Source organism: Oryctolagus cuniculus, chromosome 18, assembly GCF_051225735.1.
Source record: "Oryctolagus cuniculus isolate XC-2025 breed Fujian yellow rabbit chromosome 18, ASM5122573v1, whole genome shotgun sequence".
NCBI classification, from domain to species: domain Eukaryota; kingdom Metazoa; phylum Chordata; class Mammalia; order Lagomorpha; family Leporidae; genus Oryctolagus; species Oryctolagus cuniculus.
Genome location: NC_142884.1, coordinates 8,525,433 through 8,552,118, shown reverse-complemented (window position 1 = coordinate 8,552,118; position 26,686 = coordinate 8,525,433). Strand labels below are relative to the sequence as shown.

General features: G+C 68.1%; 5 protein-coding genes across 8 annotated transcripts in view; 1 reads left to right on the top strand and 4 right to left on the bottom strand.

The window, feature by feature from the left end:
* Positions 1–163: 163 nt before the first annotated feature.
* On the top strand, positions 164–4,132 carry EMC10 (ER membrane protein complex subunit 10). Of its 2 annotated transcripts, XM_051830900.3 has the most exons (8): positions 164–374; positions 947–1,019; positions 1,337–1,446; positions 1,983–2,087; positions 2,201–2,382; positions 2,463–2,556; positions 3,295–3,381; positions 3,504–4,132. In XM_051830900.3, exons 1-7 carry the CDS (start codon positions 261–263, stop codon positions 3,379–3,381), a joined length of 765 nt encoding a protein of 254 aa, XP_051686860.1. In that variant the 5' UTR covers positions 164–260; the 3' UTR covers positions 3,504–4,132. The 2 variants fall into 2 exon arrangements, with proteins under 2 accessions (XP_051686860.1, XP_051686859.1); XM_051830899.3 differs by lacking the exon at positions 3,295–3,381.
* LOC127486726 (uncharacterized) lies at positions 3,729–16,991 on the bottom strand. The gene is made up of 6 exons (XM_089320144.1): positions 16,731–16,991; positions 15,777–16,333; positions 12,958–13,081; positions 4,986–5,066; positions 4,837–4,903; positions 3,729–4,283 (listed from the first exon to the last, which is right to left on the bottom strand). The coding sequence occupies exons 1-6, from the start codon at positions 16,989–16,991 to the stop codon at positions 4,012–4,014; spliced, it is 1,362 nt and encodes a 453-aa protein (XP_089176270.1). The 3' UTR covers positions 3,729–4,011.
* A 206-nt stretch (positions 16,992–17,197) lies between these two features.
* JOSD2 (Josephin domain containing 2) lies at positions 17,198–19,994 on the bottom strand. 2 transcript variants are annotated; one of them, XM_070063008.2, is made up of 5 exons: positions 19,662–19,994; positions 19,086–19,248; positions 18,037–18,162; positions 17,562–17,756; positions 17,198–17,474 (listed from the first exon to the last, which is right to left on the bottom strand). In XM_070063008.2, the coding sequence occupies exons 2-5, from the start codon at positions 19,229–19,231 to the stop codon at positions 17,375–17,377; spliced, it is 567 nt and encodes a 188-aa protein (XP_069919109.1). In that variant the 5' UTR covers positions 19,232–19,248; positions 19,662–19,994; the 3' UTR covers positions 17,198–17,374. The 2 variants fall into 2 exon arrangements, with proteins under 2 accessions (XP_069919109.1, XP_069919110.1); XM_070063009.2 differs by having other exon boundaries at positions 19,086–19,448; positions 19,662–19,800.
* A 116-nt stretch (positions 19,995–20,110) lies between these two features.
* On the bottom strand, positions 20,111–22,907 carry ASPDH (aspartate dehydrogenase domain containing). Its single transcript, XM_070063003.2, has 7 exons — positions 22,752–22,907; positions 21,712–21,856; positions 21,472–21,556; positions 21,225–21,374; positions 20,921–21,144; positions 20,693–20,847; positions 20,111–20,420 (listed from the first exon to the last, which is right to left on the bottom strand). The coding sequence occupies exons 1-7, from the start codon at positions 22,807–22,809 to the stop codon at positions 20,377–20,379; spliced, it is 861 nt and encodes a 286-aa protein (XP_069919104.1). The 5' UTR covers positions 22,810–22,907; the 3' UTR covers positions 20,111–20,376.
* Positions 22,908–24,495: 1,588 nt separating this feature from the next.
* LRRC4B (leucine rich repeat containing 4B) overlaps positions 24,496–26,686 on the bottom strand; it is a 33,566-nt gene continuing 31,375 nt past the window's right edge. For both annotated transcript variants that reach the window (XM_070063000.2, XM_070062999.2), the window contains exon 3: positions 24,496–26,489. In XM_070063000.2, coding sequence (XP_069919101.1) covers positions 24,636–26,489 — 1,854 coding nt within the window. In that variant the 3' untranslated portion in view covers positions 24,496–24,635. The remainder of the gene's footprint in view (positions 26,490–26,686) is intronic.

The following is a 26,686-nucleotide window of genomic DNA, read 5'->3' as shown; positions in this document are numbered from 1 at the left end:
GCGAGGCTGGGCTCGATGACGTCACAGAGGCAGCCCGCGTTGTGACGTCACCGGAGGGACACGCCCCCGGGCGGAGGGGCTGGGCTCCCCGCGGACGTCGGGACCCGGTGCAGGCGGACCCCAGTGCGCAAGCGTAGAGGCCGGCGCAGGCGCACTGGCGCGGCCCGTTCCTCCCGGCGTGCCCCTGGCGCCCGGCCGCGGACCGTTCCTCCCGGCGTGCTCCGCGGCGCCCGGCCCCGGGTTGGTGGGAACGGGTGGACATGGCGGCGGCCGGCGCGGGGGCCACACGGCTGCTCCTGCTCTTGCTGTTGGCGGCAGCAGCGCCCAGCCGGGCCCGGGGCAGCAGCTGCCGGGCCGGGACCGTCGCGCGGGGGGTGAGTGCGCGTTAACTGCAGCGGGCGCGGCCGCCGGCCTTCCAGAGCCCGGGTCTTGCGGCGGGCGAAGGCGCAGGGCGGAGAGGGAGGAGCCGAGGGCAGCGCGGGGGGCGCGGCCGCCGTCGCGGGGCCTCCGCAGAGCTGGGTGCCGGGCGGGCGGGAGCGGCGAGGTCGGCAGGCTCGACTCATGAATATGCACGAGAGGCGGGGCGAGCGTCCGAGGCTGCCGCGTGAATATGCACGGAGGGCGTGGCTCCGGGAGATCGTGGCGAATCAGACGGCGGGACGGCTGGAGTGACAGGGCGGGGGTGGGGCGTCTGAGAGTGACGTAGGGGCGCGCAGGTGGAGAGGGCGGAGGCAGACCGGGCCGCGGGGCTGCGGGCTGGGGGTGTGCTCGGGCTGGGGGTGTGCTCGGGATCAGGACGCGGGGAGGACTTCCCCTGTCGGCGGGGTCTGCGGGGATGGGCTGGGGGCGGGTTGGAGTAGGACGAAGCCCCTCCCTCGGCCTGCCAGTCCCCGCCCCGCGGGGGGCGCGCCTGGCGCTCACCGGGCCCCTCGCGCTGTCCCTGCAGGCCGGGGTGGAAGGCCGGGAGGCCGAGGGCTGCGGCGCGGTGGGGCTGGTTCTGGAGCACTCCTTCGAGATCGGTAAGGCCGGGGGTGACCCCGCCCGGGAGCTTCCCCAGTCGCCGGCGGCGGCGGCTCGACCCCTGGGCCCCGGCTTTCCCTGCCCCCATACCTGGCCAAGGGGTCCCCGCCGCCCCCTGACCACGTGCCCCGCAACAGTAGTTTGGGCTCAGGTCGCACGGGCTCACACACCCTGCCACCGTTGAATGAAAAAGGAGGCGTTAGTTAGGGCACAGTGCCACGCAGGTCAAGCGCATGGCGGAGCTGGGGCTGGGGCACCTGTGGCAGCCCCCCGGCCTCCGCCCCGTGGCGTGGCCGCTGAGCCCGGCTCCCCGCAGATGACCACACGCACTTCCGGAAGCGCGGCTCTCTGCTCTGGAACCAGCAGGATGGCAGCCTGTCCCTGTCGCAGCGGCAGCTCAGCGAGGAGGAGCGGGGCCGCCTCCGGGTGAGTGGGGCCAGGGCCTCTGCTTCGCCCTCGCTTCCCGGGGGAGGTCACGCCCCGCGGAGACCGGGTTGCTTGTGCGGAGCGAGCGCTCCAGTCTGGGTTGGACAAGAGGCCCGTTCTGTGGCTCCCTCCCAGACCTGCAGGGACCTGCCCCCCCAGCCGGGCTCCGCCCAGGACACCGTGGGGGTCCAGACAGCCGGCCCTGGGAGGGGCAGGGGGAGCAGCGACCTCTGGGGACAGCCCCTACAGCGCGGCCCGTGCCCACGGCTGTCCTCCCCGTGGGAGCCTCCCTGCCTGGTGCCCGTGTGGCCCTGTGCCCAGCCAGCCCCCATTCCCCAGAGAGAATTTATCGCTGGTGTCCCTGGGGGGACCGGGCACGGGCAGGCACCGGGGAGGGCGTCCCTGGGGCCCCCCTCTGGCGGCCGCTTCTCTCCTGCCCCAGGGGAGTTCTGGGCTGTGGCCAGGCCAGCGGGAACAGGGGGCCGGGGACCGCCCGCCCCTCCCGCACTCCCGCACTCACCCCGCCCTCCCCGCAGGACGTGGCAGCCCTGAATGGCCTGTACCGTGTGCGGGTCCCGCGAAGGCCTGGAGCCCCTGACGGCCCCGAAGCCGGCGGCTACGTCTCCTCCTTTGTCCCTGCGGTGCGTCTCGCTCCTGCCCCCACCCCAGGCTGCGTGGGGTTCGCGTCCTGTGACTCGTGGCGGGGCTCTGGGGGTGCTGGGCAGCAGCCCCTGACCCCGCCCCCACCCCTCAGTGCTCCTTGGTGGAGTCGCATCTCTCCGACCAGCTGACCCTGCATGTGGACGTGGCCGGCAACGTGGTGGGGGTGTCGGTGGTCACGCACCCCGGGGGCTGCCGGGGCCACGAGGTGGAGGACGTGGACCTGGAGCTATTCAACACCACGGTGCAGCTGCAGCCGCCCGTCACAGCGCCGGGGTGAGCAGGCTGCAGAGGGGCGGGGGCTGCCTGGGGCCCGCCGCGGCTCCTCACCCCTGCCCTCCCTCCCGCGCCCCCAGCCCGGAGACGGCCGCCTTCATCGAGCGCCTGGAGATGGAGCAGGCGCAGAAGGCGCGGAACCCCCAGGAGCAGAAGTCCTTCCTGGCCAGATACGTGAGTGCTGCGTCAGGCCCAGGGCCCCGCCCACCGCCTGCCCAGGGCCCCGCCCACCACCTGCCCAGGGCCCCTCCCACTGCCCGCCCAGGGCTCCTCCCCACCACCTGCCCAGCACCGGCCCAGGGCTCCTCCCTACCACCTGCCCAGGGCCCCTCCCACCTTCCGCCCAGGGCCCCTCCCCACCGCCCGCCCAGGGCCCCGCCCAGGGCTCCTCCCCACTGCCCGCCCAGGCTCCCCTTCCCCACGCCGGGCCCAGAGACCCCTCCCACTGCCCGCCCAGGGCTCCTCCCCACCACCTTCCCAGGGCCCCTCCCGCCACCGGCCCAGGGCCCCTCCCTACCACCGGCCAAGGGCCCCTCCCTACCACCGGCCCAGAGCCCCTCCCACTGCCCGCCCAGGGCCCCTCCCCACCACCGGCCCAGGGCCCCACGCCGGGCCCAGAGACCCCTTCCACTGCCCGCCCAGGCTCCCCCTCCCCACTGCCAGCCCAGAGGCCCCATCCCCCAGGCCCCCGTGTGCCCTGGCCCCTTGAAGCCCCTGCTAAGCCCAGACTGGGGCCCCGCCAGAGCTGGGCTGGAGCCCGAGAGAAGGGGAGGGGACCTGGGGGAGGTGTCCTCTGCCAGGCGGGGCGGGGGCGGGCCCAGAGGCGGTTCCCCCAGCCCCCTCCCCGGGTCAGGCCCCGGGCCGCCCCTCCGCCTGCCCAGGGCCCCGCTGACGAGTCCCCTCCCTCCTCAGTGGCACCTCATCCTGGGGGGGGCCGTGTTGCTCACAGCCCTGCGTCCGGCCGCCCCGGGGCCCGCGCCGCCGCCGCCGGACGCCTGAGTGAGGACCCCGCCCCGCCCCGCCCCGCCCGTAGTGCCGTAGGGGACCCCGCCCCGCCCCGCCCCGCCCCCCTTGCTGCGGCCGGCCGGCCCTCACTGGCCTCCTCTCTCTCCCTCTCTCAGTGGATGTACATCCTGCCCGTGGTCCTGTTCCTCATGATGTCCGGAGCGCCCGACGCCGGGGGCCAGGGCGGGGGCGCGGCCGCAGGCGGGGGCGGGGGCAGCGGCCGCTGAGCCTGCGCGCCTCTGCCCCCGGAGCGCCCTGCAAACGCCGGACTTCAGCGTCTCCCGTCGTCCCGGGAGGACCTGCGGCCGCGGCCCTGGCGCCGCCGCCCACCCTGGGCCCCTGCACTGCTTTGGGCCAGCAAGTGGCTGACGGGGGCGGGGGGGGGGTTCCCCTTTGCCTGGGCGCGCCCTGCCTCCGTGCCTTCCTCCCCGCGTTGTCGCCCGCCCACCCCGCGCAGCACTGGATCGGGGCGCCCCCGCCCCACAGCACCTCAGCACTGGCCTGGGCGGGCCAAGAGGAGATCTGGAGCCTCGTGGAAGTCCTGGACGCCCGCCCCCGCCCAGGTCCGCCCGGTGCGAGGCTGGGAGAGCCGCGGCCGGGGACCGCACTGAGGAAGTGGCCGCGCTATGGCACTGAGCCCTGTCCCCGGGCGCCCCCACTCCCGCAGACGCCGCCCGCGGGCTCTGCCTCAGACGGTGGTCGATCAGCAGCAAGTTCTTTAAAAACAAAGTTTTTTAAAATTTTATTTGAAAGAGTGACAGGCGAGGTCTTCCATCCGCTGCTGTGCTCCCAAATGGCCCAACAGCCCGGGCCGGGGGTCCAGAACTCCAGCCGCGTCTCCCACTGGATGGCAGGGGCCAAGTTCTTGGGCCGTCTTCCGCTGTCTCCCAGGGCAGCTGGATCGGGAGTGGAGGGGCCAGGACTGGAACCAGGAGCTGCCGTGGGGGCGCCCCCCAGGGCTCCTGACAGCAGCGGCCACGCCCAGGCGGGCCCTCGCCCCCGGCAAGGCGGGGGGCGGGGGGCGGTGCAGGCTCCCCTGGGTTGGGAAGAGCCTGTGTCCCAGCGCGTGGCCTCGTGCACCAGGCAGGCACCAGTGTGACTCTAGGCGCGTGCCCCCCTCCCTGTGGACTTGACCCCGCCTTCCTCTGCCCCCCCCCAGGGCCCGCCCATTAAAAGACCTGCAGGTGTGTGAAGCTGGCTGAGCCCGCAGCCTGCTGGGTGTGGGTGTGTGCACTGACCAGGAGTGAAAACGCTCTTCTCCGGAGCTTGCAAGTCCTTTCCGCCCCCCAGGCCCTCCGGCGCGGGCCGCTGGTTGGCGCTGCCCCGGGTCCTCTACAGCTGGGCTGCAGTTCCGCCCCTGGCCAGCAGGTGTCAGTTCAGGGGCCCGCGGGTGTGGACGGAGACCCACACCCACCCCAAGCCCAACCCGGGCCCTGTGGGTCGCGTTACCGGGGAATACCCGTGCCCTGGCCGCCGCTGCTCTCCGGAGACGCGTCCGCCGGGTGGAAGTCGGCTCCTGCGGACGAGAAGACGGCGAAGGGTTGGGGACAGGGAGCAGCCCCCGGGCCCGGGGCCCACCCAGTCCTGGCCCCCAATACCTGCTGAGCGTTGCAGGCGTAGGGCCTGCCTCCGGGCCTGCTGCGCGTTCCCGCCTTCCTGGTCCTGAGGTCGGCCTGATTCTTCCAGGCAGTGCGGGGTGTTCGGGACAGGCAGACGGGAGAGAGAGGAGACGGTGTTAGCAGTTCCTGGCGCGCCTGCCCCAGCCTTCTCAGAACCGGGACCCCGCGAGCCGCGGGGCGGGGGCGGAGGGAGTGGGCGGCGGGAGGACCTGGGGCCCAGTGTGACCCCGCAGAGTGGGGAGGAGGCCGGAGCCAGAGCGGAGACCGCCGCAGGGAGGTGGCATCGAGGAGAATGAGGCCTGGGGGGGACAGCGGGGAAGAGCCGAGAAGCAGTGGGGGGAGGCAGGGAGACAGGTGTGGCCCCGCCCTCCCCTGCAGCCTTCTCGTGAGGCGGGAGGGGCTGGCGGCCAGCGGGAAGGAGAGTCCAGTCCCGGGCGGCCTGGCGCGGGCAGGGACGCCCGGGTCCTGGGGGGGTCACGGCGTGGCCGGCTCACCTGAGCCGCCCGCAGGCTGGGACCAGCCTGCAACCAGGGGGCGGGCGGGCCTGGGGAGGGTCGAGGAGGGCGGGGGGAAAGGCACTGTAGTGGGGGGGGATTCTGCAGGAAACAGAAAGTTCTAGAAAAGGTGGGGCTGCTGGTCCCAGCTTTGACCTTGGAGGAACTCCCGGTACTCAGCGTACAAACCAAGCAGGCGGGGCCTCTGATGGGGGCAGCCGGCGGCCAGGTGGGGGGTGCCAGTGAGGTCAGAGGAAAGGGGGGGAGGAGGAGGGAGGAAGGCAGAGGGCAGGGTCCAGAAGAACTGGGAGGGAGTGAAGGGGTCCCAGGGTCCTCATCTCCCCGGGCCTGGGGAGTGGGTACCCTCCCACCCCCAGCACCTGCACGGGGCGGCGACAGAGGCAGGGGAGGGGCGCTCTGCTTTCTCCTGTGACCTCATCCAGCCCCCACCCTGCACAGAGCCCCAGGGGAGGAGGGTCCTGAGCCCCCCTGTCTAGGAAACTTGGGGCCCCCCGGGGGGCGGACCACCAGGTACACAGTAGGCGCCCAGTCCAGAGCAGAGAGCCATGAGGGAAGGGGAAGTATTGCATAGAGAGAGCCTTGCATACAGTTAGTGCTCAATAAATGCCCACTCCTTCAGCAGCAGATGGAAAGAGAAGAAAGCAGCAGCGGGGCCACAGGTGGAGCCTGCCAGGCACACAGTAGGTGCTCTTGAAGCCGAGGCCTCCCTGGGAGGATGAGGAGGGGAGAAAGGTCCCACCGAGGCGTTGGGAGGGACACACGTGAAGGATGTAAGGTGGCCAGCACACAGCAGGTGCTTAATAAGTGTCCCTTTCCCTCTGGCCGTGAGCACAGAGGACGGACAGAATCTGTGAGGCCAGCAGTGCCCGGGGGAGTCGCACCCAGCAGGCACCCAATGGGTACCCATTTCCTTCCCGGGAGAGAGGGGTAGGTGAGCCGTGGGCACACAGGAGGTACTCCATATATGCACGGTGTCTTCCTTGGCAGGGTTGTGGCAGGGCCAAGGGGAGGCTGCACCACACACAGGAGGCACTCAATGAATACATGACTCATCCCCAGAGGGGGGCCTGGGGTCAGAGGGAGGAGAGGCTGGCAGAGCAGAGGCGGGGAAGGGCAGGAGGGGACGCGAGGGCTGCCCCTGGCTGGCATCCAGCAGGGATGCCTTAACTGCTGTTTCTTTCCCAAGAAGGAGGAGTCAGAGCTGAGGGGGCAGCAGAAGCGGGGGAAGGCGCGGTCCAGCACAGGGCAGCCCCCGGTCAGGGGCTGCAGGAGGGCAGAAGGGCAGACAGCGTGCCCGGTTCCGCGGCAGACCAGAAGTGCTCAACCAGTGCATCCCTTGCCTGGAGGAGAGCAGAGGAGCCAGAAAGACAAGGAGAAGGCTAGGAGAGGAGAGGGCATGGCATACAGCAAGTGCTCAAAAGGGTCTGCGCTTCTCCGGAGCCAGAGGGAAGCAGGAGAGAGCAAGGATGGGCGGAGCTGAGAGCCTGCACGCAGTGGGGCTGCTTCCTTCCCAGAAAATCAGAAGAGGAAGGAATCGGCGTGGAAGACTCGGAGGCAGCAGGCTGAAGTCGCCTGTCAAACATTAGGTGCTTAATAACTGCCCGGTTTCCTCCAGGAAAGGGGCTGGGAGCACAGGAAAAACAAACCAGAGGACAGAATGGGCAGGGGGCGCGGGGTGCAGGAGAGGTATGAAGGCCTTTCAGGTGCATACAGCAGGCGCTCTGTAAATGCCCACCCTTCCCCAGACACAGCAGAAAGCAGGGGCTGAAAGGGAGCCCTGAGGAAGGGTGCCCCTCCCCCACGGCCAGCCCTCAGGCTCCCCCAACTGCCTGGCTCTCGGCGGGACAAGGGACCCTTGTTTTGGGAAGGGAGACCGCCCAGGGTCAGCCCTGTGGGCGGGTGCTGGGCGCCTGGCTTCTCTCTCTGGGTTCTGGGTCCCTGTCTCTGAGGTCACCCCTCCCACCTCCCTGTACCTGTGTCTGGCCTGTCTCCCCTGAGTCCCCCCAGTCCCCTGCACTTGCCCTGTCTGGCTCTCCCTCCGCACCCATGCCCTTCACTCTCCCCAGTGCCATCTCCCTGGCAGGAGGCGACCCCTCCCACCTCCCCCATAGTCCCCCTCCCCCCAAGCAGAGCTGCGGGAGTTCAGAGACAGGACAGTGAGAAGGGAAAAGGAGGCAACAGGGGCCAGAGAGTGAGGACCAGAAATGGCTTTATTACAGGGACAGCGGGCTCCGCCCAGGGAGCAGAGGCAGGCAGGCACCAGACAGAGATGCAAGTCAGGGAGCAGGGGGACAGGAGGAGGCGGGGAGGGGGGAGGGAGAGAGACACACAGAGAGAAAGGAAGATGGAGGGGGACTGGACAGAGCAGAGGAGGGAGAGGCAGAGGACAGAGAGGAGGGAGAGGAGAGGAAAGAGAACAAGGAGAGGAGGGAAAGAGAGGAGGGGACAGAGAACGGGGCAGGGCAGAGAGGGAGAGGAGGAAACAGAGGAAGAGGAGGGGACAGAGAGAGGGAGGGGGGCAGAGAGGAAGGAGAGAAGGGACAAAGAGAGGGAGAGGAGGAGACACAGAGGGAGAGGAAGGGACAGAGAGGGGGAGAGGAGGGTACAGACAGAGGGAGAGCAAGGGACAGAGAGGAGGGACAGAGAGGAGGGAGAGGAGGGGACAGAGAGGGGGAGAGGAGGGGACAGAAAGAGGGAGAGGAGGGGGCAGAGGGAGGGAGAGGAGGAAACAGAGGAGAGGAGTGGACAGGGAGAAGGGACAGCGAGAGGAAGAGGAGGGGACAGAGAGGAGGGACAGAGAGAGGGAGGGGGAACAGAGAAGGGAGAGGAGGGGACAGACAGAGGGAGGGGGACAGAGAGAGGGAGAGAAGGGACAGAGAGAGGGAGAGGAAGGTACAGACAGGAGGGAGATGAGGGGACAGAAAGAGGGGAGAGGAGGAGACACAGAGGGAGAGGAAGGGACAGAGAGGGGGAGAGGAGGGGACAGAGAGGGGGGACAGAGAGGAGGGGAGAGAGAGGGGAGAGCGAGGGGAAAGGAGGGAGAGGAGGTGACAGAAAGGAGGGACAGAGAGGAGGGGACAGAAAGAGGGAAGGAGGGGACAGAGAGGAGGAGACAGAGGGGGGACAGAGAGAGGGAGAGGAGGGGATAGAGAGAGGGAGAGGAAGGACATAGAGGAGGGGACAGAGAGGAGGAATAGAGAGAGGGAAAGGGGGGACAGAAAGGAAGGGGGGACAGAGAGAGGGAGAGGAAAGGACAGAGAGGGAGAGAGGAGGGGACAGAAAGAGGGGAGAGGAGGGACAGAGAGGGGGAGAGGAGGGAGATGAGGGGACAGAGAGAGGGAGGGGGGAAAGAAAGAGGGGAGAGGAGGGACAGACAGAGGAAGAGGAGTGGACAGAGAGGAGGGACAGAGAGAGGGAGGGGGAATTGAGAAGGGAGAGGAGGGGACAGAGAGGGAGAGGACGGACAGAGAGGAGAGGAAAGAGAGGGAGAGCAGGGGACTGAGAGGAGGGAGAGGGAGGACAGAGAGAGGGAAGGGAGGGGACAGAAAGAGGCAGAGGAGAGACAAAGAGGGAGAGGAGGGACAGAGAGAGGGGGAGGAGGGACAGAGAGAGGGAGGGGGAAAGAGAGGAGGGGACAGAGAGGGGGAGAGGAGGGACAGAGAGGAGAGGAAAGAGGGAGTGGGGACAGAGAGGAAGAGGAGGGAAAGAAAGAGGGGAGAGTTGGGAAAGAGAGAGGGAGAGGAGGGGACAGAGAGGAGGGAGAGGGGGACAGAGAGGAGGTCAGGGGGCGACAGAGAGAGGGAGAGGGGACAGAAGGAGGGAGAGGAGGAAAAGAGAGGGGGAGAGGAGGGACTGAGAGCTGGAGAGGAGGGACAGAGAGAGGGGAGAGGAGGGACAGAGAGGAGGGGACAGAGAGGGAGAGGAGGGGACAGCGAGGGGAGAGGAGGGAGAGGAGGTGACAGGAGTGGACTAGAGGAAGGGACAGAGAGATGGAGAGGGGGGGACAGAGAGAGAGGGGGCCAGAGAGAGAGGGCGAGAAGGGGCCAGAGAAGGGGAGAGGAGGGGACAGAGAGGAGGGGAGAGAGAGGGAGAGGAGGGGACAGAGAGAGGGAGAGGAGAGGAAAGAGAGAGGGAAAGGGGAGGGACAGAGAGGATGGGACAGAGAGGGAGAGGGTGGAGAGGAGGGAGAGGAGGGAACAGTGAGAGGGGAGAGAGAGAGGGAGAGGAGGGACAGAGAGAGAGAGAGGAGGGAGATGAGGGTACAGAGAGAGGGAGAGGAGGGGACAGAAAGAGAAGAGAGGAGGGGACAGGAAAGGGAGAGGAGAAACAGAGAGGAGGGAGAGCAGGGGATAGAGAGAGGGAGAGGAGGGACAGAAAGAGGGGAGAGGAGGGGACAGAGAAGGGAGAAGATGGGACAGAGAGAGGTAGGGGACAGAGAGAGGGAGAGGAGGGAGAGGAGGGACAGAGAGGAGGGAGAGGAGGGACCAGAGAGGGGGAGAGGAGGGGATAGAGAGAGGGAGGGGGACAGAGAGAGTGGAAAGGAGAGGACAGAGAGAGGTAGAGGAGGGGACAGAGAGAGGGGAGAGGAGGGGAGAGAGAGAGAGGGAGAGGGGGACCGAAAGAGGGGAGAGGAGGGGACAGAGAATGGAGAGGAGGGGACAAGAGAGGGGGAGAGGAGGGAGAGGAGGGGACAGAGAGAGGGAGAGGAGGGGACAGAAAGAGAAGAGAGGAGGGGACAGAGAGGAGGGAGAGGAGGGAACAGAGAGAGGGAGAGGAGGGGACAGAGAGGGGGAGAGGAGGGGATAGAGAGAAGGGAGAGGAGGGGCCAGAGAGGGGGAGAGGAGGGGACAAGAGAGGGGGAGAGGAGGGAGATGAGGGGACAGAGAGAGGGAGAGGAGGGGACAGAGAAGGGGGAGGAGGGACAGAGAGGAGGGAGAGGAGGGAACAGAGAGAGGGAGAGGAGGGGACAGAGAAGGGGGAGGAGGGACAGAGAGAAGGGAGAGGAGGGGCCAGAGAGGGGGAGAGGAGGGGACAAGAGAGGGGGAGAGGAGGGAGATGAGGGGACAGAGAGAGGGAGAGGAGGGTACAAAGAGGAGGGATAGGAGAGGACAGAGAGGGGGAGAGCAGTGGACAGAGAGGAGGGGATAGAGAGAGGGAGAGGAGGGACAGAGAGGAGGGGACAGAGAGGGGGAGAGGAGGGACAGAGAGGAGGGGACAGAGAGAGGGAGAGGAGGGACAGAGAGGAGGGGACAGAGAGAGGGAGAGGAGGGGACAGAGAGGGGGAGAGGAAGGGACAGAGAGAGGGAGAGGAGGGACACAGAGAAGGGAGGGGGGTACAGAAAGAGGGGAGAAGAGGGACAGAGAGAGTGAGGGGGGACAGAGAGAGAGAGAGAGGAGGGGACAGAGAGAGGGAATGGAGGGGACACAAAGAGGGGAGAAGAGGGACAGAGAGGAGGGGAGAGAGAGGGAGAGGAAGGGATAGAGAGGAGGGACAGAGAGGAGTGAGAGGGGTACAGAAAGGAAGGGGGGCAGAGAGATGGAGAGTGGGGACAGAGAGAGGGAGAGGAAAGGACAGAGAGGAGGAAGAGGAGGGGATAGAAAGAGGGGAGAGATGTGGGGAGCAATCCGGACTAGACTAATTAGGACTTATTCTATGCATCTGCTCTCCCACAATGTGGCGCTGGGAGAGAAGTAAACAGCTTCCGCACAGCTGCCTCCAGTTCAACCAATTAACTGTAGGACTTGCTCCTGATTGGAGAGCAGCGTACTCAGCCGAGTTGGGATTGGCGGAGGAGGACTATAAAGGAGGAGAGAGACGGCATGCACCGGGAACATCTATGGGGAACATCTAAGGGGAACACCTGTGCAGCCCCCGAGAAAGCCGGCCAGCGGTGTGCCGCTCCCCTGCGGAAGTGGGGAATGCGGCCAGGGGGAACTGCCCTTCCACGGAGGTGGAAGGGATAGTAGCCAACCCGGGAAGAACCAGCAGCAAACCCGGGGAGGGCCGAGCAGACGAAAGAACAGCGCAGGGTCCTGTGTCGTTCCTCCACGAAGAGGGGGAGCGACATAATGGTGCCGTGACTCGGATAGGAAACCTAGCTCGGATAGGAAACGTGACTCGGATAGGAAACCTAGGACGGATAGCAAACTTAGGAGGGAAGAAACGGGAAGAACTAGGGAAAATATCGGAGAGAGAAACTAGCAAACAGCCTAGGGAAAAGCCGGACGAAAAGGGTGCCGGAAGAAGCTGTTGAAAGCCTAAGCATAGACTCGGATACGGACTACGGGGGGAAGCTGGGAGGAATCTCTAAGGTCGAAAGCGAAAGTGAAAGCTAGAACAAACAGACTCGGACGCGGACTGTGGGGAGAGGCCAGGAGAAATGAGGGAGGAGTATTGTTGGAGGAAAGCTTGGGGAAACATACCGGGTAGAGAAAAGTGTTAGGGAAATTGAAGCCGCGGGGGGCAGGCCGAGGCGGAAACGGAAGCCACTTTGGGGTTCTCAAGTTAGCCCGGGAATAGGGGGCGAAAAGTTAAAACCAGAAGCTGAGACGCAAGCCAGATTGGGATCCGTCTGATTAGCCCGGGGAGCAAAGGACGGGAAGCCAAATCGTGGGGCGGAGACGTACGCTGGGTTGAATTCGCCAGGCTAGCCCGGGGAACTTGGATTGAATCCTAGTGGCGGAGACGCAAGCTACGCTGTGTTACTCGCGGAAGCCGCCGCGTGCAGAGAGAGCATGGGGCGTGAATAGATAGGGAACGCTGGCGTAGGCCGTGGTTCAGACGCGAAAGGGTTAAGCGTGGAGACCGCGGAGCGCGCAAAGCCAAGCCGAGCCGCGCAAAGCCGGGAAGCTGCGCAGATGAGAGAGGCGCGCGGGCTGAAGCGGCGAGGTGCCGGGAACCCGCCGGCGGGGCGAGGTGCCGGGAAGCTGCGGGGATAAGAGAAACAGAAGTTTGGAAGTGAAGTAAAAGAGAAATGGGAATGCTGGAAGATAGAAGTGAAATGGGAGAGGTAGGAATGCCCGGAGATAGAGAAATAGAGAAAAATAAGGCCTCCCCTCAACATGCCAATTAGAAGGCTTGGATTCGGTCTGCCCGATTAGTGAGGCGATGAGCACCTGGGTGGCTAGCCGCAGGTCACCGAAGACAGGCACGAATTAACATCAGTAAGGCTTCCCCACAATACAACAATATTAAGCTTGGATTCGGTCTGCCTGATTTAAGGCGGTAAGCGCCAGCAAAGCTCGACCAGAGTATGAGCTGCAGGTCACCGAAGATAGGCACGAACCAACACTAATAAGTCTCCCCCACAATAAGGCAATGAGAAGGCTTGGATTCGGTTTGCCTGATAGGTTTTGTAAGCCCCTGCGGGCAGAGCAGAGCATGCGCTGCAGGGCACCGAACACAGGCATGCATCAGCGCCTAAAAACCTCCTCACAATGGCGAAGAGAGGACCCGGATTCGGTTTTCCTGATTGATAGGACTTGTAAGAGCCTGTGGCGGCTCTAGCAAGTAGAGCAGAGTGTGTGCCGCGGGACACCGAGGACAGGCGCGTATCAACGCTAAAAAATAAAAAGAAAGGGGGATCTGTGGGGAGCAATCCGGACTAGACTAATTAGGACTTATTCTATGCATCTGCTCTCCCACAATGTGGCGCTGGGAGAGAAGTAAACAGCTTCCGCACAGCTGCCTCCAGTTCAACCAATTAACTGTAGGACTTGCTCCTGATTGGAGAGCAGCGTACTCAGCCGAGTTGGGATTGGCGGAGGAGGACTATAAAGGAGGAGAGAGACGGCATGCACCGGGAACATCTATGGGGAACATCTAAGGGGAACACCTGTGCAGCCCCCGAGAAAGCCGGCCAGCGGTGTGCCGCTCCCCTGCGGAAGTGGGGAATGCGGCCAGGGGGAACTGCCCTTCCACGGAGGTGGAAGGGATAGTAGCCAACCCGGGAAGAACCAGCAGCAAACCCGGGGAGGGCCGAGCAGACGAAAGAACAGCGCAGGGTCCTGTGTCGTTCCTCCACGAAGAGGGGGAGCGACAGAGAGAGGGCGACAGAGAGGGGGAGAGGAAGGACATAGAGGAGGGGACAAAGAGAGGGAGAGGAGGGGACAGAGAGAGGGAGGGGAAGGGACAGAGAGGAGGGAGAGGAGGGGACAGAGAGGGGGAGAGGAGGGGACAGAAAGAGGGGAGAGGAGGGACAGAGAGAGGGAGAGGAGGGGACAGACAGAGGGAGGGGGACAGAGAGAGGGAGAGAAGGGGCCAGAGAGGGGGAGAGGAGGGGACAGAGAGGGGGAGAGGAGAGGAAAGAGAGAGCGAAAGAGGGGGACAGAGAGGATGGGACAGAGAGGGAGAGGGTGGACAGAGAGGAGGGAGAGGAGGGAACAGTGAGAGGGGAGAGGAGGGAGAGGAGGGGACAGAGAGGGGGAGAGGAGGGACAGAGAGAGGGAGAGGCGGGGACAGAAAGAGAGTAGAGGAGGGGACAGAGAGAGGGAGGGCGGAGAGAGGGGGAAGAGCAGTGGACAGAGAGGAGGGGATAGAGAGAGGGCGAGGAGGGCCAGAGAGGAGGGGGGGAAAGAAAGAGGGGAGAGGAGGGGACAGAGAGAGTGAGGGGGGCCAGAGAGGAGGGAGTGGGGGTACAGAGAGGAGGGGGGACAGAGAGAGAGAGAGAGAGGAGGGGACAGAGAGAGGTAATGGAGGGGACAGAAAGAGGGGAGAGCAGGGACAGAGAGGAGGGGAGAGAGAGGGAGAGGAGGGGCCAGCGAGGGGAGAGGAGGTGACAGAGAGAGGGAGTAGAGGGCACAGAAGAGGGAGAGGAGGGACAGAGACAGGGAGAGGACGGGACAGAGAGGAGGGGACAGAGAGAGGGAGAGAGAAGGAGGGACAGAGAGAGGGAGGGGGGACAGAGAGGAGGGACAGAGAGAGGGAGGGGGGACAGAGAGGAGGGAGAGGAGGGGACAGGAAAGGGAGAGGAGGGACAGAGAGAGGGAGAAGAGAGACAGAGAGGAAGGGAGAGAGAGGGAGAGGAGAGGAAAGAGAGAGGGAAAGGGGAGGGACAGAGAGGATGGGACAGAGAGGGAGAGGGTGGACAGAGAGGAGGGAGAGGAGGGAACAGTGAGAGGGGAGAGAGAGAGGGAGAGGAGGGAGAGGAGGGGACAGAAAGAGAAGAGAGGAGGGAACAGGAAAGGGAGAGGAGGGACAGAGAGAGGGAGAGGGGACAGAGAGAGGGAGAGGGGACAGAGAGATGGAGATGAGGGACAGAGAGGAGGGAGAGGAGGGGACAGAGAGAGGGAGCGGAGGGGACAGAGAGGGGTTAGAGGAGGGGACAGAGAGGGGGAGAGGAGGGAGATGAAGGGACAGAGAGAGGGAGAGGAGGGTACAAAGAGGAGGGAGAGGAGAGGACAGAGAGGGGGAGAGCAGTGGACAGAGAGGAAGGGATAGAGGGAGAGGGGGGACAGAGAGAGGGAGAGGAGGGGACAGAGAGGGGGAGAGGAAGGGACAGAGAGAGGGAGAGGGGGGACAGAGAGGAGGGAGGGGGGACAGAAAGAGGGCAGAGAAGGGACAGAGTGAGGGGGGACAGAGAGGTGGGAGTGTGGGGAAAGAGAGGAGGGGGGACAGAGAGAGAGAGGAGGGGACATAGAGAGGGGAGAAGAGGGACAGAGGAGGGGAGAGAGAGGAGGGACAGAGAGAGGTTGGGGGGACAGAGCGAGTGAGAGGAGGGGACAGAGAGGAGGGAGAGGAAGGGACAGAGAGAGGGAGGGGGGACAGAGAGATGGAGAGGAGGGACAGAGAGAGTGAGAGGAGGGGACAGAGAGGAGGGAGAGGAGGGACAGAGAGGAGGGAAAGGGAGGGGGGACAGAGAGGAGGGCGAGGCAGGGGAGAGGAGGGGACAGCGAGGAGGGTTAGGAGGGACAGAATAGAGGGTCAGCGGGGACTTCGTGGGGAGAGCAGAGGAGGGAGAGAAGGGGACAGAGGAGGGAGAGGTCAGCGAGGAGGGCACCGACACCCAGGGACCAGTCGCTGTCCTCCCGGTCCGCAGGCTGGGAGGGAGACTTGCGGTGGCGGCTGGGCTGTTGCGGCCCCTCTCACCTGCGCAGGCGGCGGCTGCTCGCGGGGTCCCCGCCAGCTCTTTAAAAGGCGCAGTGCGCCGGCCCCGCCCCCCGCCCCTTATCTGACCAGAGCAGGCGGGAGCTAAATCGGGCCTCAGCTGTCGCTGGCCCAGGACAGCTGACCTCCACCCCCATCCCCTCGCGTCACCTGCCGCATTGCCGCTGGGTCCCGGGCACCGACACGCGGCCGGGAGCGGCCTGGTCGGGCGTTCTTGGTGTCCTTGAGCCTCCTAAGAAATACGGGTGCCCCCCCCCCCGGGGGGGCTGTGCGGGAGCCTGGCTGCCACCTGTGCGCTGTGGGCGGGGCCCGCGCGCAGGGGAGGGGCCGCCTCGCCCCTGCCCGCTGCCCTGCCCGGACCTTATTTGGCCACCGCGGAGGCACCGCCGCTCTGGCCTAGGAATAGAAACCTGGGGAGCAGAGACGGCAGCTGTCAGCACCCGGCACCCGCGGGGACAGGGACAGGGAGCAGGCGGGCGGGGTGGGGGAGGGGACCCAGCACCCAGGGACGCCAGCTCTGGGAGACTCAGAGCCGGGACCCCAAAGGCAGTGGGGGGCAAGGGGAGGGCTCCAGATGTGTGCTTCCGCCTCAGGTCAGGGTGTGGCCCGTGAGGTGCCCCCTCCCGCCTCTCCCTGTGCCTCTGGGTCCCCCCTGCGCACCCCACGTGTAACCCCTCTCCGAGCAGCGGCTCCCAGGCCCACTTTTCCTGCAAGGGACCCCTGGGCAGGGCCAGGCTTCGGGGCGCCTGTGCCCCGACCCCCTCTGCTTTGGTCCGAGAGCCCCCGGGGTGCCCCAGATCTGCCTCTCCCCCACCCCCCAGGGCTCAGGCCCTGCCGGCCTGGCTCCCTGGCCTCTACCCTGGCCACCCAGGGCCCCAGCGCTGGCCTGTGCTGCCCCCCCCCCCCCACCTGCTTTGCTTCCTGGCTAAGACCCACCTGCCGTCTCAAACAACCACCCGGGCAAAGGGCCCGGCCACGCGGCTCTGTGCCGGTCCAGCGTGGTCCCCGGGCTGGGAGGCCCTTCCCGCCCGCCGGCCTCTGGGCCACTGTGCAGGACCGGCAGCCCGGCCAGGGCCTTTGCCTGCTCCCTGTTCCCACGGTTACCCTTTGAGAGCCCTTGGCGCCCGGGCCTGGTGTGTGCGCTCCGGTGGACGGCGGGAGCCGCAGACACAGGCCCTGGGGAGGCTCAGGCCGCCCGGAAGCCAGCGAGGGCCCCGCTGCTTCTGCTCCGGGTCTAGCCAGCCTCAGTGTGGTCTCCCCTGCCCCCTGCAGCTGGGGGGCGGCTCTGGTCCCCATGAGGCCACAGCTGCTCAGGGTCATTCCCCTGTAGTTCTGGCCCCCGCCGCCTTGTGCCTGCACCCACATCGCCCAGGAGACCCCCGGCCCCCGCCCCCAGCCTGCCCTCGGCTGCCTCTGGGGACATCCTCACAGGGCCAGGACTGGGGCTCCTGGCCACCTGCCCGAGAGCGCGGGGGGGGGGCCCTCTGAGCGCTCCCCACTGAACCTGTGCCCCGCGTGCAGCCTGGGGGCTTCCTGCTGCACCCCCAGCGAGCAGAGGGGCGTGGCCAGACCAGCAGCAAATCACAGATTTATTGAGGCAGCAGCGGCTTGGGGGGCGGGGGAGTGGGGAAGGGGCGGGGCCTCCTCCCGGCCCACGAGGCCCCAGGCCCTTCCCCGGCACTTGGCGCCCGCGAGGCCTGGCAGGGACCCCGGCGGGCAGGCAGCAGGCGGACAGGCGGCGGCGGCGGTCAGTCCGTCCGCAGCCAGCAGCCCTTCTCCTCCACCTCCTTGGTCACCACCAGCAGCACCTCGCACAGGCCCTGGGCCAGCGCCGCGGCCAGGAAGGCCCTGGGTGGGAGAAAGGGGGAGGCTGAGCCCAGGCAGCCGCGTGGGGGTGGGGGTGGGGTGGGCGGTGGGGGCCCTGCCCCCGCTCACCTGACGCCGTCCTCGTCCCCCAGGGCCTCGGGCGCCCGCAGCTTGGAGTCCAGGTTGTAGTAGACGCCGTCCACCTGGCGCAGGGCCACCCAGTGCCGCCGGCGCAGCGGCAGGGACAGCAGCCCCAGCGAGACGGGGGAGGGCAGGTTCAGGATCAGCCCCAGCACCTGAGGCAGGGCCAGCTGGGACAGCGGCCTGCGGGCGGAGGGGACGAGGGGACTCGGTCGCCGGCCCTGCCGCCCGCCCCCACCCCCTCCCTCGCCCGCCCACCAGATCCAGGCCTGTCCAGTCTCCAGCACAGCCGCCGCCCACCCGCACCTCCCTCCACCCCCCCTGCCCCCCCCGCTCCTCCCTCACCCACCCACCCACCCACCCGTGTCCTCCCCACTGCCGCCAGCCCACCTGCTCCTGCCCAGACTGCCCGTGAGCAGGCCCTCTAGCTCACCCCGTGGCCACGCGGCGCCCGGGGCCCTACCTCCTCCTGTCCCACCACACGGCGGCCAGGCCCAGGCCCTGCAGGGCGGCCATGATGACGTTGACGTCATAGCTGCCGGTGCCCAGGAAGCTGCGGTGTGGGTTCAGCCGGGAGTCTGGGGCCAGCCTGGGGGGCGGGCGAGAGTCGGGGTGGAGGCGGGGACCCCCTCTCTTCCCACACCGCAGGAAGGGCCCCTCGTCCTCGACTCATCCTTGTCTTCAGTGCCCCCCAAGACCTGCACCTCTGAACCCCGACCCTGCCCTGCACAGAGCCCCTCCGCCCCTCTCGCCATCACCATCCCCCTCCTCTGTCCTGCAAGCCCACCCAAGGCGTCGCCTCTCTGGAGATGCCCGCTGACCCCCAGGCCCGGCCCTTCAGTGCCTGGGACCGCCCGGATGGCCGCCACTGGCCCCACTTGTCTCTGGGAGGACCCTGCCCCCGCCCCGCCCCCCCATCGACCCCCGTCCCTCCTGCTCGCCCAGCGCCCACAGCCCTGCGTGGTCTGCTCCCTGCTGGCTCCACCTCCCAGCCTGTGCTCCAGGCCCAGGGCCACCCTGCACCCCCACCCCGTGTCTCTGGGCCCAGCCTCATCCAGCTTTGTCCCCAGCAGGCCCTGGGGGGCAGGTGGGAGGGGACAGCCCACCTCCTGCCCCCACCCCCACCCCCCTCGGGGCTGTGGGTCAGCGGCGCAAGGCGGGCAGTGGGGAGAGACAGGCAGGGCCACTTCTGGGGTGCACGGGTGGGGTCAGGGGGAGGCCGGTGGACCAGGGCCAGGCCTGAGCCGGTGGCTGGGAGGGACAGCAGGCAGTGCAGACGCGATGCGGGCGTGAAGTCTGAAGTCTGGGCCGGTGAGGGCAGCCACGCCCGGCAGAGAGAACTAACTGCAGAGAGAACTAACTGCCCGTGCAAAGGCCCGGGGGCAGCACAGTGGGGGAGGCCCAGGGCCCGGGGCGCCAGGGGGACGGGCAGCAGGCTGGCTCCGGGGCTGTGTGGAGGCTGCACCGGCGGAGGCCCAGGTAGGAGGCGGCGGGCCGGGCGGTGGCGGTCACCTCTTACAGATGTCGTCGGCAGCCTCCTGGCTGAAGAGCCGCTGCTGCAGGACGTTGTTGAGGGCGTGCACGGCGCACAGCTCCAGGCGCTGCCGCTCGTGGTACACGGAGGGCGGGCGCGGCCGAGCTCCCGGGGCCTGGGACATGCCGTCCTGGGCTCCTCCTGCGGAGGGGGCGCAGAGGCCGCTCAGGGGCCCAGGGCCTGGGGGCGGCTTCCTCCATGGAGGGCAGGGCCTGGGCAGCCGGGGACGACACGGGACCCCCGCGCCCTGGCTCTCCAGGGACAAGGCTCCCTGGCATCCGGGGCTGGCGACGGAGACGCCGCCCTCCGCGGCCCTGGGCAACGGGACCCCCGCTGGTTACCTAGCAACGGAGGACCCCCCCCCGACAACAAAGTCTCTGATTACCCAGCGAAACCGGAAGTCTCCTCCCCTGCCTCTGGGTGACGGGGGAGGGGTCTCTACCGGTCGCCTAGCAACACCAGAGCCCGCCTTCCCCTGGCAACCAGCCCCCTCCCCGGACAACAGGAAAAGCAGCGCGGTGCCCAGGTCCCCTGCGCCTGGCGACGCCCCTCACCCCGTCGGCCTCTCTGCTCCCCGGAGCCGGGGGCTCCCGCATCCCCTCGGACGGCGGCGCTGGGCTCCGAGCGCGGCACGAGCAGTTCCGCGCTGACGGGGCAGGCGGGACGGACTACAGCTCCCAGCGACACCAGCAAAGTGGACTACAACTCCCGGCGGCCCCAGCGGGCAGGGCCGCTTAACCCGGAAGTCCGCCGTCGCCCCTCCAGGGCGCGCGACTATAACTTCCGTGGGTCGGGGGAGGAGGGGGTGCAAATCCCGGAAATGCGCCCCGCGCCCGCCCCCTGGCTGCGACCGCGCCCACGGCCGCTCGGAAGCTCCTGGGAAACGCAGCGGGTAGGTTCTCGCGATAGCTTCCGGGCCTGTGCCCGCCCATTGCAGTGGCGTCACACGCGGAGTGCGGACGCGGCGTGACGTCACGGAAGGGAAACAAGGCCGGGATGGTGGGGGAGGAGCCTCGGGTCTTTACTGAGACGGGAGGGACATCCCGGGAAAGGGGGGCCGGGGCCTGGCCGGGGGTGGGGCGGAGGCGGGGAGGGTCCGCCCGCCGAGGGGCCGGCCGGGCAGGGCGGGGGCGGGGAGGGTCCGCCCGCCGAGGGGCCGGCCGGGGAGGGCGGAGGCGGGGAGGGTCCGCCCGCCGAGGGGCCGGCTGGGGAGGGCGGGGGCGGGGAGGGTCCGCCCACCGAGGGGCCGGCCGGGTGGGCGGAGGCTTCTCAGCAGAGGTGGATTCCGGGCCCGGGGGGCAGCTGGCGGCAGCCTGCGGGGGAGACAGGAGCTGAGCCGGACCCCCGCGGGGGCACGGGGCAGTCGCGGAGCGAGAAGGCTGGGGGGCTCGGGAGTAATGGACGTCGGGCCAGGCGGACCCAGGCCCCCCGGCCTCCGGTCCCCCGGCCCTCCGCCCCCCAGACCCTGGCCCCGGGCCCCTGCCCCCGGACCCCCGGACTCCGCCCCCTGGATCCCCGGGCCCCGCCCCCAGACCCCGGTCCCGCCCCCCGGATCTCGGGACCCCGCTCCAGGGGCCGGCCGCACCCAGGAGGCTGCGCCAGAAAGCCGCGACGGTGGCCGAGCCCGTGACGGCGCCCGGCTCTGCAGGGTTCTCTCTGTGGGTGTGCACGGCAAAGCGCCGGCCCGTGGGCCCCGGGGGTCCGCGCAGCTCCACGTCCACGACGTGCATGTCCGCGAGGCTGCAGGAGGCGGGGGGGGGTCAGTGTGGGGGCCTGCAGCCCGCGCGACCCCTCCCCGCTCAGCTCCGCTCACCTGAGATCGGCCACCAGCACCCCGATCACGCCGTCGAAACCCAGGCTGGGGGCAGCCAGCGCAGCGGCCGCCATGGTGTTGGAGTTGCGCGGGGCAAAGGGGCAGAGTCCACGGACGGGGCCTTCGTAGAGGACCGTGCGAGGCCCAGTGCTGTGGGCTGCGGCAGCCAGGGGTCCCTCGAGCCGGAAGCCATCCGGGTGCGTGGCCATAGTGACGCGGAGGCTCTGGGAGCGGGGGCCGAGGTCAGAGGGGCTGGGGTCCTGCAGGCCCCCTCCGGCCCCGGGGAGCCCAGCGGGTCCCTCACCTGGAGGCCTCCGGCCGCGTCCAACCTCATGATGTCCTCAGCGCCCCACAGGGCCCCTCGAGCCACAAACACGGCGTGGTTCCAGCGCTGCGAGGCCTCCCGGAGCTGCCGCTCGGTGGTCGGGTCAGCCAGCGCCGAGGGTGACCCCACCTGGCCGTGGGTGGAGGCAGGGAGGGGTGGGGTCAGGGACGCACGATGGGACCGAGACAGGAAGGGCTGCCAGGTTCCGGGCCGAGGTGGGGCTCACCAGGAGATTGGCATGGCACAGGATTTGCACCCCATAGTCGTGGATTATTTTGGGATGGGCCACTTCCACCACAAGATCAGGGTGCCTGGGGGGGGGGACAGAGAGGGGCAGGTCCTGGGAGAGGTGCCAGGCTTCCCTACCCCCGGGACCCCCATCAGAGAGGGATGGGATCACACGGCAGCCCAGGGGGCCGGAGCAGGAGCTCCGGGAGCCCCGCGCACCGGTGGTGAGGCCACTGACCTTTCGCCAAGGGCAGCCAGGCTTTGGAGCTGCAGGGGAGGGGGCACACTCCCTGCCATCCGTCCCTGGTCGCGGTTCCAGACAAAAACAAGTTCTAGGCCCAGCTCCGGTCCCTGAGCCAGCAACTGGGACACAAGGGACTGACCTGGGTTGGGGCAGAGAGGAACGGATGATGGGGTGGGGGGACAGAGGGCTGGGCAGGGAGGGAGAGATGGGGGTGGGGAGACAGGGAGACAGAGCGGGGGCAGGGGAGGTAGGGACAGAGACGCAGGGGGCAGAGACGGGACAGAGAGACAAGGGACAGAGATGGGGCAGAGACACTGGGGACAGAGAGGGGGCAGGGGAGGTGGGGACAGACACGGGGGACAGACACCAGGGGACAGAGATGCAGGGGACAGAGAGGGGGCAGGGGAGGTAGGGACAGAGACAGGGGGCAGAGACACTGGGGACAGAGAGGGGGCAGGGGAGGTGAGGACAGACACGGGGACAGACACCAGGGGACAGAGACAGGACAGAGGGGGGCAGGGGAGGTGGGGACAGAGACAGGGGACAGAGACACTGGGGACAGAGAGGGGACGGGGAGGTGGGGACAGACACAGGGGACAGAGACACGGGGCAGAGATGGGACAGAGACACTGGGGACAGAGAGGGGGCAGGGGAGGTGAGGACAGACACAGGGGACAGACACCAGGGGACAGAGACAGGACAGAGGGGGGCAGGGGAGGTGGGGACAGAGACAGGGGACAGAGACACTGGGGACAGAGAGGGGACGGGGAGGTGGGGACAGACACAGGGGACAGAGACACGGGGCAGAGATGGGACAGAGACACTGGGGACAGAGAGGGGATGGGGAGGTGGGGACAGACACAGGGGGACAGACACACAGGGGATAGACACAGGGGGACAGACACTGGGGACAGAGAGGGGGCAGGGGAGGGTGGTAGTCGGCTAGGCAGATGAAAGGGGTGTTTGGGGGCGGAGGGGCTTTTGGGGTCCGGGGAAGCAGCCCGAGGAAGGTGCTGAGACCGTCCAGGACTCACCGAGGCGGCCGAAGCCCAGCACGCCCACCCTCCGCGGGACCCCTTTGTCGAGGGCCATGCCCTAGGACCTGGGGGCTGTGGCCGGAGCTGGTCCGTGGATCGCTGCACCTGCATGAGGCCTGTGCTGGACTTTGGACATTTGACCCTTGGGCCTCCCTCAGACCACCCCCTCCCCACGGTGGCCCAGAGCTGGGCAGGGGTGGGGCGATACCGCCCCTTGCTCCCAACTCCTCCCCCAAGGGGGGGGCAGAGGGCACGGCCACGTGGGGCTCCCCACCCCACCCTGCCTCCCCCTGCACAGCCCTGCCCCTTCCTGCTGGTGTGGAAATTTCCTCCGCAGTCCCCCCCCCCTTCCTGGTGGCCAGGTTGCCATGGAAACTGCATCCTGGGTGGGGAGGGGAGGTGGTGACAGGACCCTGGGCCCTCGGCCTGTTGGCTGCAGGTCCTCACTTGCTCCTCAGGGGGCCAGGGCGCCCAGGGGCTCAGTTGTCCTGGCTGGGCCCCTGCCCCGTGCAGGGGGCCCCCTCCCCCCCCCCCGTCCTCATCCTGCAGCTCACCTGGACTCAGCCATGATGCCCCCAGCTCCCCCCTCTGTTGGCTTCACCCCCACACCCCCCTTCCCTCTCCAGCCCTCGGCTGTGGGGCCAGGGAGTCCCTGCGTGCCCCCAGGACGAGCCCCCAAGAGGAGCCCCGCCGCCGGAAATGGCGGAGGCTGCGGCACCGCGGCGCCCTGCCCCCAGCCGCCACCTGGTCCTCGCTGCGGCGTTGCCTTGGTAACCAGCATCCGCACTGAAAGGATGTCGGGGAGTGACAGGGCCGGGCCCGACCGCTGCACGGACCAGCGAGGGGTCTGCTGGGGGAGAGAGCAGATGCTGTGGGCGTGGACACCCCAGGGAAGAGGGGCACGGGCTGAGCACACGGTGTGTGTGTGTGTGTGTGTGTGTGTGTCGGGGGGCTTCCTGCCGTGAGCGCCCCTGGGCCTGAGTGTCCCCTACCGTGCCCAGAGCGGCTGCCCAGCCCTGCACGTCCACACTGCGCGGACGGCTTCCCGCTGAGGGAGGGCCTTACCGCTGGCCACTCGCTCAGCTTCTCTGGACGGCAGCCCAGGCACCCCCAGCCCTCCGGAGGCTAAGACCACCCACTCCGCCTCCGCAGCTGCCCCGTCCAGGCCCGTCTCCCAGCCACCGCGCCCTCTTGCTGGCTCCGGACCCTGCCAGGGCTCTGTCCTGGTGCAGCCCCTCTCCCTCCGGCCCTCCCCCGCAGACAGTGTGGCCTGGCGCCGGGACACCGGCGAGGCGGGCAGCAGGTGTTCACATTTGACCGCGGCGCACCGAGGAGGGGGGTGGCCCACCCGCAGCGGGGGGCGGGGCGGGGAGCGGGGGTCTCGTGCCGGGTGTGCGGGGTGGGGGGGCCGGCCCGGCAGGCTCCAGCTGCCCCTCGTCTCCTCCGCTCCCCACCCGCATTCACTTTGTTTTCCTTCTGTGCTTTCATAACCAAAAAAAAATTTTTTTTTTACTTTTTCCGTGTTTTTTTTTAAAGTAATTACAGAGCAGGTAGTCGTCGACGCAAACCTCCCTTCGGTATCAAAAGAGTTTGTGGGGCGGGGGCGGGGGCGGGGCGGGGCTGCGCGGGGGGCGGGGGGGCTCTGCGGCTCCGGGGCGCGGGGCGGGGCGGGGTTGGGCGTCAGACTGCAAAAACGAACCGTCAGAGGGGGCGGCGGGGGGCGGCGGGGCGAGGGGCGAGGGGCGCCCGCCGCCCGGCGGGGAGCGCGACTGGACCTGGAGCCCCGCCCCGGCCCGCGGAGGCCCGCGGCCGTCTGTGCCCTGCGCCGCCGCCCGAGGCGCGCGGTCCCGGGGCCCCGCGGGGCGCGTCCCGCGGGCGGCCTCAGATCTGGGTCTCTTGCACGTTCTCCTTGGAGCCGCTCTTGAAGAGCAGAGGTTCGTGGATGGAGTTGAGGCCCGGCGGGCCCTTGCCCCCGCAGCCCCCGCCGCCGGGGTTGGCGCTGTAGTGCGCCTTGAAGGCGGCCGCCACGTAGTGGTGGTGGTTCAGGTGGTCGCGCTCCAGCGCCGGCAGGGCCAGGTGGCTGTCCCCGCCCACGCCTCCCCCGCCGGCCGCGGCCGCGGCGGCCACGGACACGGCCGAGGCGGCGGGCAGCTCGTCCTCCACGTTGATGATCTCCACGGTGCGCGTGGGCCCGTGGTGCTTGTGCAGCTGGTGCTGCTTGCGCAGCTTGTAGAAGGCCACCAACATCACGGCGGCCATGAACGTGATGGCCACGAAGCAGCCGATGATGATCTTGGTGGTCTTCATGACGTCGTCCAGGTCCTTGAGGGCGTTCTCCGTCACGTCCGTGATGGGCACCGTGAACGCCTTCTCCGTGGGCCGCGAGGAGCGTGGGGCGGGCGCCGTGGTGGACGACGAGGCCGGGCCCGCCGCGTCGCCGGGCCGGCCCCCTCCCCAGACGCCGTCCGTCGTGGGCCCCGGCGGCTCCTTCTCCGTGCCTCGCGGCTGCAGGGCCTCCTCCCCGGGCTGCGTCTCCAGGGTCTCCACGGTCACCGTGGTGAAGTAGGTGTAGCCGCCGCTGCCGCCTCCGCCGCCGCCAGCGCCGCCGCCGCCACCGGCCCCGGGGCCCCCGCTGCCGCCCGCGCCCCCGGCCGCCACGGGGTCCACGGCCGAGACGTTGAGCGTGGCGGAGGCCGTGGTGTTGCCGGCCGAGTTGGTGACCATGCACGTGTACTGGCCCGTGTCCTGCACCGTGACGTTGGTGAAGTTGAGCGTGCCGTCGTGCAGGACGGAGATGCGCACGCGGTACGAGCCGTGCGTCATGAGCGTGCCGTTGGGGGTCAGCCAGTTGACCGACGTCATGGACGTGCCCGTGCGGCACTTGAGCTCGGCCGCCATGCCCTCGGTGACGTTGAGGTCCGTGGGCGGCTCCACGATGACGGGCGCGTAGCAGGTGAAGTGCGACTGGTCCAGCTCGCCGATGTAGCGGCCCTTGAGGCCGGCGGGCGCGTGGCAGCGCGCGCAGCACGTGGTGTTGCTGGGCACGGTCTCCTTGAGCCACCAGCTCAGCCACAGGACGTCGCAGTTGCAGTGCCAGGGGTTGTGGTTGAGGTGGACGCGCTCCAGGCGGTGCAGCGGCGTGAACAGGTCGTGCGGCAGCGACATCAGGTTGTTGTGGGACAGGTTGAGCTCCTCCAGCGACTTGAGGTCGTCGAAGGCGTTGCGCTCGATGGTGGCCACCTGGGCGTGCATCAGCCACAGCTTGCGCAGGCTGGTGAGGCCCTGGAAGGAGCCGGGGCGGATCAGGTCGAGCCGGTTGCCCGACAGCTCGAGCTCCTCCAGGCGCACCAGGGCCGTCAGGTTGGGAATGTCCTTGAGGTTGCACATGCCCAGGTTGAGGTAGCGCAGGTTCACCAGCCCCTCAAAGGCCGCCTCGGAGATGTACTCCAGCCGCTTGAGCTCGCCCAGGTCCAGGCGCCGCAGCGAGGGCACGCGGTTGAAGGCGTAGGAGGGGATGCTCTCGATGGGGTTGTTGCGCAGCCAGAGCTCCCGCAGCTTGGACAGGTACTCGAAGGCCTGCGTGGGCACCGTGGTCAGCCGGTTGTCAAACAGCTCCAGCGTGTTGAGGCTGGGCAGCCCGTTGAAGGCGCCCACCTCGATCTTGCGCACCAGGTTCTTGCTGAGCTGCAGGATCTCCAGGTGCCGGAGGTGCTTGAAGGTGTCGGTGCGGATCACCTGGGGGCGGGGAGACCGGTCAGTGCCAGAGCGCCCCTCCCCCCGCCAGGGTGCTGGCCTCTCCCGGGCAGCCACGCCAGGACGGGCCGGCCGTGGTGTCCACAGCCTCTTTGTTCTTTTCAGGCTAACCTGGAAACAGCCCCGAGGGGTCGCCACGGCGGCCTCCCCGCCCACTTGGCTGCCTCCCACCCAGACGT

Coding starts and splice junctions, on each gene's coding strand:
- EMC10 (XM_051830899.3), top strand. CDS start 261: ATGGCGGCGGCCGGCGCGGGGGCCACACGGCTGCTCCTGCTCTTGCTG. Junction 2,088..2,200: donor TCTCCTCCTTTGTCCCTGCG/GTGCGTCTCGCT, acceptor CCCACCCCTCAG/TGCTCCTTGGTGGAGTCGCA. Junction 2,383..2,462: donor CCGCCCGTCACAGCGCCGGG/GTGAGCAGGCTG, acceptor CCGCGCCCCCAG/CCCGGAGACGGCCGCCTTCA.
- LOC127486726 (XM_089320144.1), bottom strand. CDS start 16,991: ATGTGGGTGCAGGCACAAGGCGGCGGGGGCCAGAACTACAGGGGAATG. Junction 16,334..16,730: donor GCGCCAAGGGCTCTCAAAGG/GTAACCGTGGGA, acceptor GGTCCCTTGCAG/GAAAAGTGGGCCTGGGAGCC. Junction 4,904..4,985: donor ACGCCTGCAACGCTCAGCAG/GTATTGGGGGCC, acceptor TCTCGTCCGCAG/GAGCCGACTTCCACCCGGCG.
- JOSD2 (XM_070063008.2), bottom strand. CDS start 19,231: ATGTCCCAGGCCCCGGGAGCTCGGCCGCGCCCGCCCTCCGTGTACCAC. Junction 17,757..18,036: donor GTGTGGTGGGACAGGAGGAG/GTAGGGCCCCGG, acceptor CTCCGCCCGCAG/GCCGCTGTCCCAGCTGGCCC. Junction 17,475..17,561: donor GGGGACGAGGACGGCGTCAG/GTGAGCGGGGGC, acceptor TCTCCCACCCAG/GGCCTTCCTGGCCGCGGCGC.
- ASPDH (XM_070063003.2), bottom strand. CDS start 22,809: ATGGCCCTCGACAAAGGGGTCCCGCGGAGGGTGGGCGTGCTGGGCTTC. Junction 21,145..21,224: donor ACGCGGCCGGAGGCCTCCAG/GTGAGGGACCCG, acceptor CCCCGCTCCCAG/AGCCTCCGCGTCACTATGGC. Junction 20,848..20,920: donor GTGCTGGTGGCCGATCTCAG/GTGAGCGGAGCT, acceptor CGCCTCCTGCAG/CCTCGCGGACATGCACGTCG.